Source organism: Microtus pennsylvanicus, chromosome 15, assembly GCF_037038515.1.
Source record: "Microtus pennsylvanicus isolate mMicPen1 chromosome 15, mMicPen1.hap1, whole genome shotgun sequence".
NCBI lineage: Eukaryota > Metazoa > Chordata > Mammalia > Rodentia > Cricetidae > Microtus > Microtus pennsylvanicus.
This window is the reverse complement of record NC_134593.1, coordinates 12723354-12738515: the sequence shown is the minus strand read 5'-3', so window position 1 is coordinate 12738515 and position 15162 is coordinate 12723354. Positions and strand designations below refer to the sequence as shown.

General features: G+C 38.0%; 2 gene segments (V, D, J or C); both read right to left on the bottom strand.

Annotated features, from left to right (window-relative positions):
• The window catches only part of LOC142836109 (T-cell receptor alpha chain constant-like), a 417115-nt gene that overhangs the window by 327909 nt on the left and 74044 nt on the right, over positions 1-15162 (bottom strand).
• LOC142836028 (T cell receptor alpha variable 26-2-like) lies at positions 1560-2645 on the bottom strand. The segment is given in 2 exon segments: positions 1560-2125; positions 2544-2645. Coding segments are annotated over 2 exon segments (423 nt in total).

The window sequence follows — 15162 nt, the reverse complement described above, 5'->3', positions numbered from 1 at the left end:
TAAAGCCCTGATGACTCCGTCCATCAGGGACGGTTTCTCCCTCATTGTTTCAGGTTCTATAGCCCTCGTCTTCAGGAGAGACGGATCATTATGTGACTCAGTTTTCCTGCCTCCGCAGTAGTCCGACTACATCCACGACTCACAGCCTCTTGAGCCCGGCTGCCACAGGCTCTTTCGCTGCTTGTTTAAAAGTCTTCCCCAACTGGAACAGCTCAAGAGCTGAGTGTCTCCTTGTTACAATGCTTTCTCGTACCAGATCATTGTAAGGCCCCCTTTGCAGTGTGGATCACAGAGTTCTTCTCTACTTAAGGCTGAACCAAGGAGTGTCTTTTACCATGTTCTCTTATTAGTAATGGCGTTAGTGTTGTGTGCAAAACAACATTTTCTTTATCCTATAAAATGTGCTCATTTTTTCCTTTAGTCTCGTTACATTGAACCATTCTTCCAGGACAATGCTGAATAGAAACGGTGAGGACGGACATCCTCACCATCTTCCTGAACTTGGGTGGGGTGACTTCAGATCCACCCCTATAAATTTGAACTGAATTGTAGATTTTATGAAGTCTCTTAACAAGTTGAGAAATTTCACTTCTATACCTAATTTATGAAAAAATTTTAAACGATCAACACTAAATTTTGCCAAGGATTTCCTGTATATGTTGAGATTATTTGACATTTTTCTTGTTTAAATGCCTTATATTGTTTTTCAAATTCTATACTTACCTTAACTCCTCAATTTCTCTCTATAATAAAATCATACTTCAGTCAGGTGTGGGGGTGCAGTCCTGTATTGCAGCATGTGAGAGGCTAGGCAACATTGCTAATTTGAAGGTAGTCTGAGCTACAAATCAAGGGTCTCTCTCTCTCTCTCTCTCTCTCTCTCTCTCTCTCTCTGTATGTGTGTGTGTGTAAAATTACAATTCTTTTTATGATATCTAAGAGAAAATACAAATATTAAAATCAAGCAAGGGAAACCATTATTCATCCACACTATGGAGTCTTTTTTTATATATTGGAAAAAAATGTATACATGAGTGCACCTCAAATAATTATAAATTAAAACATAAAAATAAACAACAGAAAATATGTTACACTCTAATTTCTGTAATAAAATTGGGTAGCTGTGAGTATTCATGCAAATATGGAAGGGAATGTGATTGCCAGGGTATACCTCAAACTGTCAAAAGTGATTATTGTAGGAGTTAAAGAAGAAGATGGATGGAGATGGGAAGGTCAATTTTTACTTGAGAAACAATGAAAATTATTTTTATTCTCTTATGTAATAATAAAAACATTTCAATGCAGACTAGAAGCAAATAACTATCTGTTCATTCATAAACCAATTACTTAAACTGTATGCCACAGGGACCAACAGGAAAAAAAAAACCCTAATTTTTCTTCAGAGAAAATGGAAGAAAGCTGAGGCTTCTTTGCGTTTGGGGGATGTTAGAAGGACATAGCGATTATGGTGTGACCCAGAGCCTTGGACTCTTCCCTGGCTCCAAAAGGATTTTGTTATCAGTTTTTACTCCGATTTACACAGAAATAAACTTTTTTTTTTTCAAATGAAAAGGAGTCAGAAGTTCTCATTCCCTTCTCTCTGTGGAACTGGAAGTTGTGCTATCAGCTGCCCTGCAGGCTTGTCTGTCTATCTGCTGTCAGCTCTTCTTGCCCAGGCTCAGCATTCCTTCCCCATCCCTGCTGGGCTCCTCAGTCTTCTCTTTCCCCTGTAGGGCTTCTGCTCATTCCATCGCAGAGTCCTCTTTAGAGGATGCCGCTGCTCCCCTCCCCCACCAGGCAGATATTGCACAGGTGCAGCCCTGTCTGTCACAGTGTGCTTCTCTCAGGATGCAGTGATACACAGCAGCATCGCTCAGGCTGACCCGAGGCAGGATCAAGGTACTTGACTTTCTGTCGGAGGGAATAGCCAGAAAGGCCATTCTATTGCTTGTGTTTTGTTGTAGACCGTGAATCACATATTCTGGACGGCGAAGAGGAACCTGTCGGTACCAGTGAATGTACTCGGTCCCACTGATGGCGGAGTGGCTACAAGGCAAGTGTACAGTTTCTTCTTCCATACTTTCCACTGAATCTGGCTGTGTAGTTTTAGCGTCACCCGCAATACCTAAGGAGTTAAGAAGCAACAGATCAACTTTGTAGCATTCAGTACTGGAGGGTCTAAATGTGAGGCTCACAGATGTCCCAGAACTCTTCTCCCGAGCTCTGCTGTTTAGTGCTGTATATTGCTCAGGATCAGGGGACATTGCTGAAATTACTCCTTAGCTGTGTAGAATCACACAGACAAAGATAAGTTGTCCACGCACCACTTTCCTCAAGCTTAATCAACCCGGGACTTCTTGTATATAAGTCTGCTAGTGGAATACGCTGCTGCTCACGCTGACGGCGCCCAGACTAAAGAACCTCACAGACACAAATTCTCTCCAGCACTTTGGAAAATCACAGAGGGAGAAATAGAGGCAGCAGACGCATCTTCTTGGTCTTTAGGCACAAAAGTCATTCTTCTGTAGGTCCAGAACACTTACCCAAAGTCAGGAGAACGGCAATTCCACTCACAAACCTCATAGTTAAGAACAGGTTCTAGGGTTCTGAGCTCAGAATCTGTGTCTGATGGGAGGATGTGAGGCCTCAAGCCACAAACCAGCACTTGCCAGCGTTGCCCCTCCTCAAGAAGCCTTCTTTGTGGGTGGCTCCAGTCAAGTGCCTCTTGGTTGGGTCTATCTCTATCTCCTGAGTTTAAATATAACGTTTAAAAGATGATGAAAATATTTTTCTTACATAATCCCCAGTTGGAGTTTCTGCTGTGATCATTTCAAAGCTCAAACTCAACAAGACTGTGTCTGAATGTATGGAACCTTTCAAAGAAAAACATACATCCCTTGCTGATGAGACAGGCAAACTCAGGGTTAATTAATAGTTTAGCGTATTGAGCTGATAGGAATTGCTCTTTATTTCAGGAAATCCTGTCGAACTCTGTGCTGTATGGATAAGAAAGACTTCCTATTTATATTGATAATATGCAAGTCTTAGGAGCAGAAATAAATCAGCTCTTAGAAATACCAACTTCTTTTTCCCATCAAAATTATGATAAAGCAAGTTAAAAATAAAAAAAAACACTGTAGAAGAAACTATTTGCAACGTACATAATGAAAATAGTTTAAGTGCCTAACAGTGCATGATCAGTATGGCAGAAAAAAACATGATAAAAGTCAAGTTCTCTGGTGTTCCAGCCTCCTAGGTGGACTCCCACAACAGAGTCTGTCTCCTACTTCTTCTAACTGGAATTACTGTCTAGACACCAATGACTTGCTTGCCCATGACAGTCTTCTGTGGACTCCTCTCTAACACAAATCTCCTCATCTCTAGCCTCACCTGGCAGTGATATGCCTTAAAGATAATAAATAGGAAAGAAAAGAAATTAGGGGCAGGAAAACAAGATTTGGAAAAGGAAATGAAATGATGCCATTTGACAAGGGAGGTAGAAATGCGTTCTCTAGTTTATCAGAAGTGACTACTGGAAATATGGGAAGGAATAAAACTTAAATCATTCCTTCCTCTCTGCTACAAAAGCTGAACTTGTTGTTACTCTGTAACAGGAAATTATTTATTGAAAATAGTTATTATTTATCTAAATAATTTAAATTGTTATTTAAAATTGACCTCTCTTATTGACTCCTTGTTAAACTGGAGATTGAACCATGACTTTGCTGAATGTTAGACAAATGCTCTACCCCTGAAGCACATCTCCATCCAGGGTGGACTACTACATCTCCAATCCAAATGATCTTTCTTTCTTTCTTTCTTTCTTTCTTTCTTTCTTTCTTTCTTTCTTTCTTTCTTTCTTTCTTTTGTTCTTTCTTTCATTCTTTCTTTCTACCTTCATTCATTCCTTCTTTCTTTTCCTTTTTTTTGGAGACTGTACCTCACTCTATCTCTCAGGCTTTCTCAAGTTCTTGGTGTACATGTTCCCTACTCCATACCCACTTTTCTTTGGAGTTATTACTGTTAGTGGTCTCTTAGAGGTGTCATTTTCTTCAGTATTGTAACCAGTGGGGGCTAATTGGGAAGAAAAGTCCAGAGGAAAACAAAAGGGGCTAAGAGAGGGTAATGGAGGAGGTGAATATAATCACAATATAGTGTGATTATATAGTATACCTCGTGTACATAGTGAAACTGCCAAAAATCAAACAGAAAAGAAAAGAAAGATGATCTATAATAAAAATTCGTGACCTTAAGGGACCAGCACCTTAGTCTCCAAGTAGCTGAGGCTGCACTGCCATGCCTATCTCCTCCCTCACTTTCCCTGGGTAAGGGCTGGGCTCACTAGTCTGCTTTGCTGTTTACAATGAGTTTCCTCATGTGTTTGAATCTTATCAATGCATTCACAAAGTGCTTATAAAATGATAGGTGACAGAAGGGATGAAATCCTTTGTACACCCACTGACAGCCTTGGCTCAGCCTGGAAGGAGCTTAGGTTTGTAGCCCCCTCTGGTGACTGTTCACAGGAACTCCTTTCCTGAGAACTAGAACCCAGGAGGAGTTTCTGATATGGTCCCTCCGTCTACTGAAGAGGTTCAGTGGAGTTTCCTGTCACTGTCTTCAAAGAAAGACTGAATTATTTGCAAGTTTTGGAATTGTTTCTCTGATGTTTTCTCAAGGACCAAATTAATTTTGTCCTCCTTGGTTGGTTTCCTGTTTTGTTATTTTTTTATTTTTTTTTTGTTGTTTTGGTTTAAAGGCAGCTTCAAGCCCATGCTCTTTGTCACAAGGTATAGGATTTGACAATCTAAGAACTGAGCAATAATCGAACAGGTGGATGCATTAGTTAATGCTTATTCTTCACAGGACCAGTTACGTGTGGTGATTCTAAATAACTCCAGCTCAACGTTTCTACTTTCCTAGAGGGTGTTCTGAATAAATCACTCCAACACAAAGGTATATGTAAAATTCAAACGTTACACTGACTCTCGTCCTTCATCATCCAAAATCACAAATTTAGAACAAAGAAAGCCTGCTTGTGACAATGTAACAATGTTTGACATGACAACTATGTATTCATACTTAATACATATTCACTGTGCTCCCACTGTGTGCCGGCTAGTCAGGTGATGACAGCCATTAAGTGCCAGTCCATATGAAAAGAAAAGGCTGTGATTGAGAACAGAGATCAGACCAACGTTAGACCCTTTCATCTAGAGTCCATTACTGTTGCGCTTACATGGTGTGGATAATCAAGACTGACTTAAAAGAACAATAAGTATTCCGATATCATTTGTTATTGTCTGTTTTATGTGATAGCACTGTTGAGAACCATGTACTACATAATTTATCCAGACAAGCTGTATAATTCCAGAACTTTAGTTTTAGAAGTATACAACCATCTTCACAATTAATCATAAAATATTTTCACCATCCCTCTAGAGAAGTGGTTCTCAACCTTCCTAATGCTGTGACCCTTTAATACGGTTCCTCATATTGTGGTGACCCCCAACCCTAGAATTTTCCTTGATACTGTAATTTTGCTAATGTTATAAATTGTAATGTAAATATATGTATTCCCTGGTGGTCTTAGGAGACCTCTGTGAAATGGTCATTCGACCCTTCCTCCACAAAGGAATCAAGTCTCACAGGTTGAGAACCACTGCTCTAAAGGAGGCTTTGCTCATGAGCAGTCACAGATGATTTCTGCCCACGCAATGCCCTCTAGGTAACCCCTCATCTACTTTTTATCTTTGCAGAATTTCTGAGCAGTTCATAGAAATGAACTTGCATAATACATGCCCTGAGACAGTGGGTCTCTGTTCATTGTCTCAGCTGCTGATAATAAAAGATGCGGACACATGAGCAAACAAGTAAAGGAAGACTTTATTAAAGAAATTTAAGGATAGGAGAGAAGTTAAGGAAGAGTAAGGGAAATTCTCAGAAGTGGGAGGGGTGTTGAGAGGAAAATCTGTAGAACAGCCCACTTGGGCATTTTTATGACACACTTCAGGGACTGGACAAAGACTGAGGCCATTTCTACTGAGATTGGTTTTTCCTCTATGTTTACTGTGGGCTGAGACAGTTAAGAATTCCACACTGAGTTCCTCCTCTTCTGACCCAACTGGGGAGATGATGACAATGCTCTGTTCTCATGCTGCTCACCTAATTAGGGAACAGTCACATTTTGAAGTTTGCCCCTCCACCTGTTGTTTACTTTGTCAGGTGTTCCCCTTTGCTGTTTATTGATACTAGCTTGGGCTTCCATTGTAGGTTGTCAATCTTGCAAGTGCTGCTGGTCTCCAGTCTTGGGAAGGAGGAATCCAATAGCCACAAATTACTATATGTTTTGTCTCTGATTCTTGTGACTTGTGGGTAGTTTTTTTTCCCCAGCTCCTAAGATATGGCTGGATTTCTCTTGGTCTCCCCTGTAAAGCCCCTTGACTTTTCCATAGTCTGCAGTAGTCCACTTTCTGGATAGGTGGAAGCTCTATAGAAGTCTTTAGTCTGTTATGATTAGCCACATTAGAAGGAAGAATGTGTAAAAAGCAAGGTTCCTGTTTGCCTAGTTTTGGGGATGGGAGCCAACTGGCTGCTCACAGTTTTCTCAGAGTCCTCTCTTTTCTCTCACCTGCTCAGCTTGGCTGTCTTACACCCAGCTGTGAGCCCTTCATGTCCTTTTCGAGGTGCTGCAGACACCTCCACTATAGCATCAGCCTTCCTTTTACTTTGTATCACTTTCAGTTGTTCATTCTGTCTACTGGAGCTCCACATTGCATTTATATCAGCTAGAATGAAGAACATCGCTCTGCAAATGTTTGTAATACCCCCAGGTCTACATGCATATGCTGTTCTATCAAATATTAGTGGGATAGGAAAATTGCTGAGTTGTCAAGAATCGAAATGATAGTGCTGTCTTTGCATCATGTACTTCTTCAGCATGGTTTTATTTTTCTTACTTATTAGATATTTGATTCTTGTTAGTAATGCTTTATTTAACTTTTGCTTTGACCTTGCAAATATTTGAAGAACACTTAAAAGAAATCCCACACTAGCTCAGAATTGAGACTAATAAATGGTTATTTATTTAAGGGTAGACTCACAAATCAGAATCCTCTGCTGGAACAGAGAACAACAACCAAATCCTGCCACTGGAAAGGAGAGAGACTGGATGCACACTTTACATCGTCATAAATAGTATAAGAGGCAACACCCAAGTGTAACTTACAGGCAACTTGCTGTAGGATTTCCTACAGCACCTTCCCCGTTTGCTTAAATAAGAGAGTTCTAAGCCTAATATAAAATTATATAAAATAAGAACAAATATAATCAATAATTATCCTATACTGATGAGTTTAAGTCTTGTATAATAAATAACTTGGCCAAGTGGTGAAAGGAAAGTAACTACAACTATCTAGTCTTCAACCCCATTGAAGATCCAAGAAGGGAAATAATATTACTTGAGTAAGCAGGAAGTGCAATCAAGCAACTTCCAAAATGTGCAACAAATGACAGAGACAACTGGCTACCGGGACAATCATCCAAAGTCTCATTTGCAACACTGAAGCAACCAACTTTGGCTAAGGACTAGAATAACTGACAGACCATTTTCAGAGGCAGGAAAATTTTCAAAACCGTCTTACCCTGTCTTGGCAAGATTTGACAGTCTTTATTCTTGTGTCCTGCTTACCCATTTCTGGATACCATGTACCTTGTCAGGGCATGAGCAGTTCCTTGCCCAAAGGCCAGTTTTGCCAATAAGAATACTAGCTCTGAGGGGAGTGTCTTCTGTGCTCAACATTCTCTTGGGAATAGATCAGTGCTGCCAGGAGCAATCATGTCTCACTTCAACAGAACCCTAAATTATTTAAATGTCATATTCTACAGATCTTTGAAGTGGTTGAAGATTACCTATCTATGCAGAATACAATCTCAATGTATCTAAAGAACCAAATTGTCTAAATATAAGTATGACAAACATAGATGACTATTGATCTATATTTCTTAATACCTATATAACTTAAAGACTAAGACTTCACATTAGAATATTATACAATAAACAACTGTGCAACAAATGAGGACAATGACCTCCAAATGTAAACAATATATACATATCTTGATCAGAGGTAGAAATGTACATTGCAATATGATAAATATATTCTAAAATTGTATCTATATACGAAAATCTTTCAAGTAGAGGTAGAAGCACGCATACATACAATATGACAAAATAACTTTGCCTAGGTATATAAATATTGTGGATGAAAATAAGAACATATTCAATATAATTTAAGTTTGTATCAATATACAAGAATCTATAACAATGTAAATTACCCATAAATAATAGCTCACAAGTATTCACTCTATTACTCATTTTATTATTGCTTTGAGTAAGCTCACACTAATCTATTATTCTGTCCAATTTTACCTTTTTTCAAAGAGATCTCTGAGCCTACAAAATTTCTCCTCCAACCTCAACCCTATACCAATTATAATCAACCCCTAAATGATGTCCCTAACCCCGAGGACAAACATTCTTGGGAGAGGGGATGTTGTCTTATAGAATTACTCTAAGGTACTGAGCCACGTGGCGAACATAGACAAGAATAATGGGCTTATTATAAGAGTTAATATAAGTCTGAGCTACTAGGCCAATCAGTTTATAACTAATGTAGACCTTTCTGAGATTTCTTTGGGACTTAACGATTACAGGAACCAGGCAGGACAGAAACCTCAGACAACGTTTTTTTTTTTTTTTAAATTGTTGCTATGTATGTAGCATGATTAATGAAACATACAGAGACAGATATTGAGTTTCAAGATGAAGCTCTGAAAAGCAAAGCAGCCAAGCCACTAGAGAGTTCTTACCTTTCTGTCTAAAATAAAAAAGAAGGTTATAACTAATATAAGAAAAACTATATACAATAAGTACAATAATTATGTATACTATATACAGACAATAAGTACATCATTTGCATTTGAAACATTCAGAGAAAATACTCAATTATCTATCCTATCTTGTTAAGTTCAAAGTTTTGTGCCTGATATACTTTCTATCATAGCTTACATTACCATCCATAATTATCTTTTGATATATCTCAACTTTATACACTTTATACTTTTGTAATGAATTTCTTTTCTGAGTCTCATAAATAAGGAAAACTATAACTGTCTATTCTTCAGCTACCTCAGAGACCCAAGAAGGAAATAATATTAAATGAGTAAGCAGGAAGTGCAAGCAAATGACTTCCACAAAATGTGAGAAATGACAGAAACTGCTTGCTGCCTGCACAGTCACTTTCCTGTTAAAATTAACTATATTGGTTGTAATCTATGTGGAATAAAATGTTATATTTCAAGTGTTATATGTTAATGTATTTAACTATATTGGTTGTAATCTATGTGGAATAAAATGTTATATTTCAATGTATTTTGACAAATGGGCATATACCTGTATAACCATTACTCTAAATATTTTATCAAATATTTCTTATCACTTGATAAGCTACTCTGTAACCTACTGTTGTCAATGCTTTCCGTCTCTTTCCTTCTTTGGGCAACTTTGATCTTATTTTGACACCAAAGTGTAGATTTCCCTTCTCGGCATTTCATATATATGAGGTTGTATGATATATGCTCTTTTATGTTTCAGTTTTTAGGAAGATATTTTCAATAGTCATCCATACTCATTTGTGGGCCAGTAGTTTATTTCCCCATGTTTCTGAGTAATATTGAACTTAATGAGCACACCTCTGCTTATTTGATGAATTATGCACCCATTCTTTGGCCATCTGCAGTCTGCTTTGAGTCACGCAATGAATTTTTCTTTTTCTATTTTTTACTTGATTTTTATTGAGTGCTACATTTTTCTATGCTCCCCTCCCTGTCTCTCCCCTCCCCTTCAACCCTCTTCTACGGTCCCCATGCTCCCAGTTTACTTAGGAGATCTTGCCTTTTTCTACTTCCCATGTAGATTAGCTCTATGTATGTCTCTCTTAGGGTCTTGTTGTCTAGGTTCTTTGGGATTGTGATGAATTTTTCTTTTAAGGCATTTCACTGTGCAGTTCTAAAATTTCTATTTGTTTATTTTTAAGGTATTTTTCTGCTGATATTTTATTTCTGCTTGCTTATTAAGAACATATATTTCTTTCATTCTTTGGACATATTTTCTGTTAGTTCATTGCACAGATTTACTATAGCTGATTTAAAATGTTTACCTATTAAACCGAGATATCTCAGTTACTTTCTATTTGTTGTTGGGATTTTTCATGACAATGAATCATATTTTGCTAGTTGTTTTTGGTTGTATAATGATGATCTATGACTGTGCTATATCTTAACTTCTCTAATACAGAAGAACATTTCTCTTTGCTGCACTAAATTCTTATCAATAAATCAGTTAATAAAAACTTGTGCTCTTACTACATCCCCGCGCAGTACTGGCTTTGCTGTTAGGAAATCTTGATGGTTGTATTTGGGCAAACAGGTAAGACAGTGCATGTGCTGTCTGAAAAAGCTCAAACTATACAGAAGAAATCAGTAGGGAAATCTGGTGTCAGTTTAAAACCATAAGTGCTTCCCAGTGCTAATCCCCAAAGACAGATATTCAAAACCATAAAGGAAGTGTGGCTAGTGACTTCTTGAGATGAATGAAAACTTAAATAATTTAATACCTACTATCCCAAAACCTTACAAGGAATCAAAATATATAAATATATTTTTCCTTGTTTTCTATTGACAAGCCCTCCAGGCTGTCCTCAGGTCAACTTCTGCAATAGGGTACCTGAAGGCACTTTCAACCATCCATACTCCTGTCTCTCTAGCAGACCTACTGGTCCAAGTCAGCTTTGTAAAGGGCTTCCTCAGTAGCAGTGACCTTGACCTTAGAAGATCAGACAGGACAGCACTATAACGACAGTTCCTTCCTACGGCTAGGGTGGGAGGTGTTACTCAGAATAATGGGTTTTGCTACTCAACAGGGGAGAACTCATGCTGGGTTAACTGCTGGTGGTTAGGGAAACCCTAGGCTCCAGAGGAGGCCAAGCTGCCTTCTAAATACTTAGTTTTATTGGTGGATGAAAATTTCCCAAAAGAAGCTGTGTCTCTCTGTGAAGAAAACATTCCTGGAAGGAAGTTCTGTCTGCAGAGACCGACTGGAATTTCAGTGCTGTGGAGAGATTGAGATTTTCTAGGTTCAGAGGCTCATGACCTCATCTTGGGCTAATTTTATTCCTTGCCCCATTGTGTATATGAACTAACACCTTGTGATAATAAAATCCCCTTAGAAGCTACTAACTTAGTGGAACATTAGCTTCCACCAATCCAAGAACTAAGAATGTCATCAGACAATATTTTAGGATTATAGAATGCTTTCCCCATCTTGAGGTACCTGCCTTTCTGGGGTACCCAACAATATATTTTAAACTTGCTGTGGTTTATGACTTTCTTTGTCCTGGAAAACTATAGAAACTCTGTGAAATTGCTTCCATGTCAGAACATGGAATTTGAGGTAATCTGAATCTGTGTTCCTGGGCCGGGGTAACTCACAATGGCTCCAGAATAAATGATCTCATTCACTTGATGATGAGAGCTGTAGTTTTTACATCGATATAGATCAGTGCTGCTCTCAGTTTTCACCAGAGATGTTTCTTACTGAAGCCTGTGTAAAGGTAGAAACTCATATAACTACTTTCAGTGCTGAGAATAAGGGATGATGGGAGAATTGGATTTGAACAGATTGCCCATATCATAACCCCTTTAAGGCTCTCAGAACATCAAGGGAAAGGTGAACAGGAGAAATGAAAGGGCATCAGGATGGGGAGGTGGATTGCAGAAAGACATTTTCTTAATATGACATATTTATTGCACTCATGAGTGCATTGCAGCTGTTGTCCCTTGCACAAGACTTGTACAAGATTGGGTCCATCAACATTTCATCAAAGAAGGGGAGGGGCTAATGGGTCCCATATTTCCCAAGAGAATATTGACAGTTACTGGGTGGCTGAGTAGTACTCTAGTATGTATATATTCCACACTTTCTTCATCCATTCTTCAATTGAAGGGCATCTAGGTTGTTTCCAGGTTCTGGCTATTACAAATAATGTTGCTATGAACATAGTTGAACAAATGCTTTTGTCATATGATAGGGCATCTCTTGGGTAAATTCCCAAGAGTGGTATTACTGGATCTTGGGGTAGGTTGATCCCGAATTTCCTGAGAAATCACTACACTGATTTCCAAAGTGGTTGCACAAGTTTGCATTCCCACCAGCAATGGATGAGTGTGCCCCTTACTCCACAACCTCTCCAGCGAAGGCTATCATTGGTGTTTTTGATTTTAGCCATTCTGACAGGTGTAAGATGATATCTCAAAGTTGTTTTGATTTGCATTTCCCTGATCGCCAAGGAGGCTGAGCATGACCTTAAGTGTCTTTTGGACATTTGAATTTCTTCTGTTGAGAATTCTTTGTTCAGTTCAGTGCCCCATTTTTTAATTGGGTTAATTAGCATTTTAAAGTCCAGTTTCTTGAGTTCTTTATATAATTTGGAGACCAGACCTTTGTTTGTTGCAGGGTTGGTGAAGATCTTCTCCCAGTCAGGGGGGTGCCTTTTTGTCTTAGTGACAGTGTCCTTTGCTTTACAGAAGCTTCTCAGTTTCAGTAGGTCCCATTTATTCAATGCTGTCCTTAATGTCTGTGCTGCTGGGGACATATGTAGAAATTGATCTCCTGTGCCCATATGTTGTAGAGTACTTCCCACTTTCTCTTCTATCAGGTTCAGTGTGTTTAGTCTGATATTGAGGTCTTTAATCCATTTGGACTTGAGTTTTGTGCATGGTGATAGATATGGATCTATTTTCATTCTTCTACTGGTTGACAAGCAGTTCTGCCAGCACCATTTGTTGAAGATGCTTTCTTTCTTCGGAGTAGTCACTGATATCTTCTCAGGCAACCTCCCACCCACGTGTATGCAACTGACTCCGATCAGGCTCAATGAGTCATACACATAAAACAACACTCAAAATTACAACGTGTGGGGCAAGTTGGAAAGGATATGGGTTTCCGTGGATAAGAAAAGGAGGTGAGACAGGTTTAATAAAGAATGAAAATGATTAGAATTCATTGTATAAATGTATAGGATTGTCAAGGAATAAAACATTTAAAAATGGAATGGAACAAAATGGGTTTTGAATCTTCTTGAATAACATAAATCACACCATAAATCTTTTCTTTGCTGTATGGAAGGGTCAATTAATCTAGTGTGGAAGAGAGCACAATCCCAGGATTAGTTAAGAAAAAAGAGACAAATTATTAGAAAAATCTACATATATGCAAACACAAATATATAAAAAATATGTGGGCAGATATAAAATGAAAGCAATTTTTCAAACAGAAACATTTTCATTATACCATTTGTTTGCTCATATTTGTTCCAACATTCATTATTGTCTTCATGTAATGTACAATCATCTTTTAATAGCCTTAATTCTTCACAATGTGATTTCAGCTTATTGCTTTTAATTTTCAATTGCCATAAGTTTTGGAGTGGGGTCCCCCCCCAAGTATAAATCACCATTTGGGTGTTATTCCCCAAACTAAAGGCTGCCTTCATGTCGTTGTGCATTCTGTTTTTCTATAATGCTCTTCAGCTTTACTTATTGGCAGATTCAATTTATACTTCTGAATTTAGATGTTATCTCCTAAAATTCATTTTATCTTCATTCTGTTTCCAGTTAAATGCTTCTGTTAGGTTCCATTTTCTTCTTCTGTGATAGATTTTAATTATTACATGTATTGGAATATACTCTATAGAATAACCAGATCCTTAAAGACTGTACTTGCTATCCTAACTGTATCACCTATACTTAAATCTAAGGCACACACTAGTCATCAAATGCAGATTATTATGGAATCTTAAGTAAATAGAGGATGCATTTGCAAACTTCATTAAGCTGTGAATTCTCACTGGTAGAGTGAAGTGCTAATTAGACAGTTTTATGATCATCATCATGATCGATAAATATACTCATCACATGCAATCATACATGTGTATATGATTGATTTGTAGTTGTATTCTATACATATATAGACATATATGCTTACACACAGTATACATATTTTGTTTATACATTTTATGTGAATATATATATATATGTGTGTGTGTGTGTGTGTGTGTGTGTGTGTGTGTGTGTGTATGTCCAGGATAGCTGTCCTTTAATTCTCAAGTCCTCCATGTTTATGTTGCTTTGTAACTGCTGCTCCTTCTTTTAAGATTATGTCCTTCATCATTTCTATGTTTCTATCCAATGGACTTCTACTCAGTCTTTAGTTTTGTAACATGTGATCTGAAATTCCCAGCTCACCTTCAAGGCTGGTATGGGACTGGCCTTCTCTACGAGCTTTCACCTTCCCCTGCTTTTCAAATCAAGCCTTCCTTCCACTTTATTGTTTCTGATCAAGTACCTATGCTTATATCAACTAACCTGTAAATTCAGTGAGAGAAAATTAGGTAATTTAATTATACTCGCCAACATATGTGTGTAGGGATAAGCATGTACTTAAATAGCTCCCCTTTTCTTCACCTGATAATCTTATTTCAACTTTCTTCTTGTATATATAAAATCATTTATGAGTATGTATAAAATCTAGGATCCATATTTGAGACAAAATGTGGTATTTGTTTTGTAAGCCTGGCTTATTTTGCTCAAAATAATGATCTCCATTGCATCTACTTTCCTGGAAACAACATGATTTATTTTATTTTTTATGGTTGCATAAAATTTCATTATGTATTGTTATATAACGATTTCTTCCTGAATGAACTTTCCATCTAGGAGGAGAGCTCATTGAGATACAGGACGTTCTAAGAGGAGGTGAAACCTTTCATCCTACAGGGAAATTTATTAATCTCAGAAAGTAAACAACTCATAGTCTTGAGGAAGTCCCTGAAACCAATCAGATTCACTAGGTCCCTCCCTCCCCAAGCATACATAAGCCTTAATGATGGCTAAAAGACAGTCTCAGACAAGCTGAGTTGCTGAATGGAGGCTCTGGCCAGGCAAAGCATCTGGAGAAACAAAGAGCAGCTAAGTTACTTGGGGAAAGCAGATCAGCCCACTTGTATAAAAGAAACATAGCCACCTGGAAGAGGCTCAGACCACCTGAGC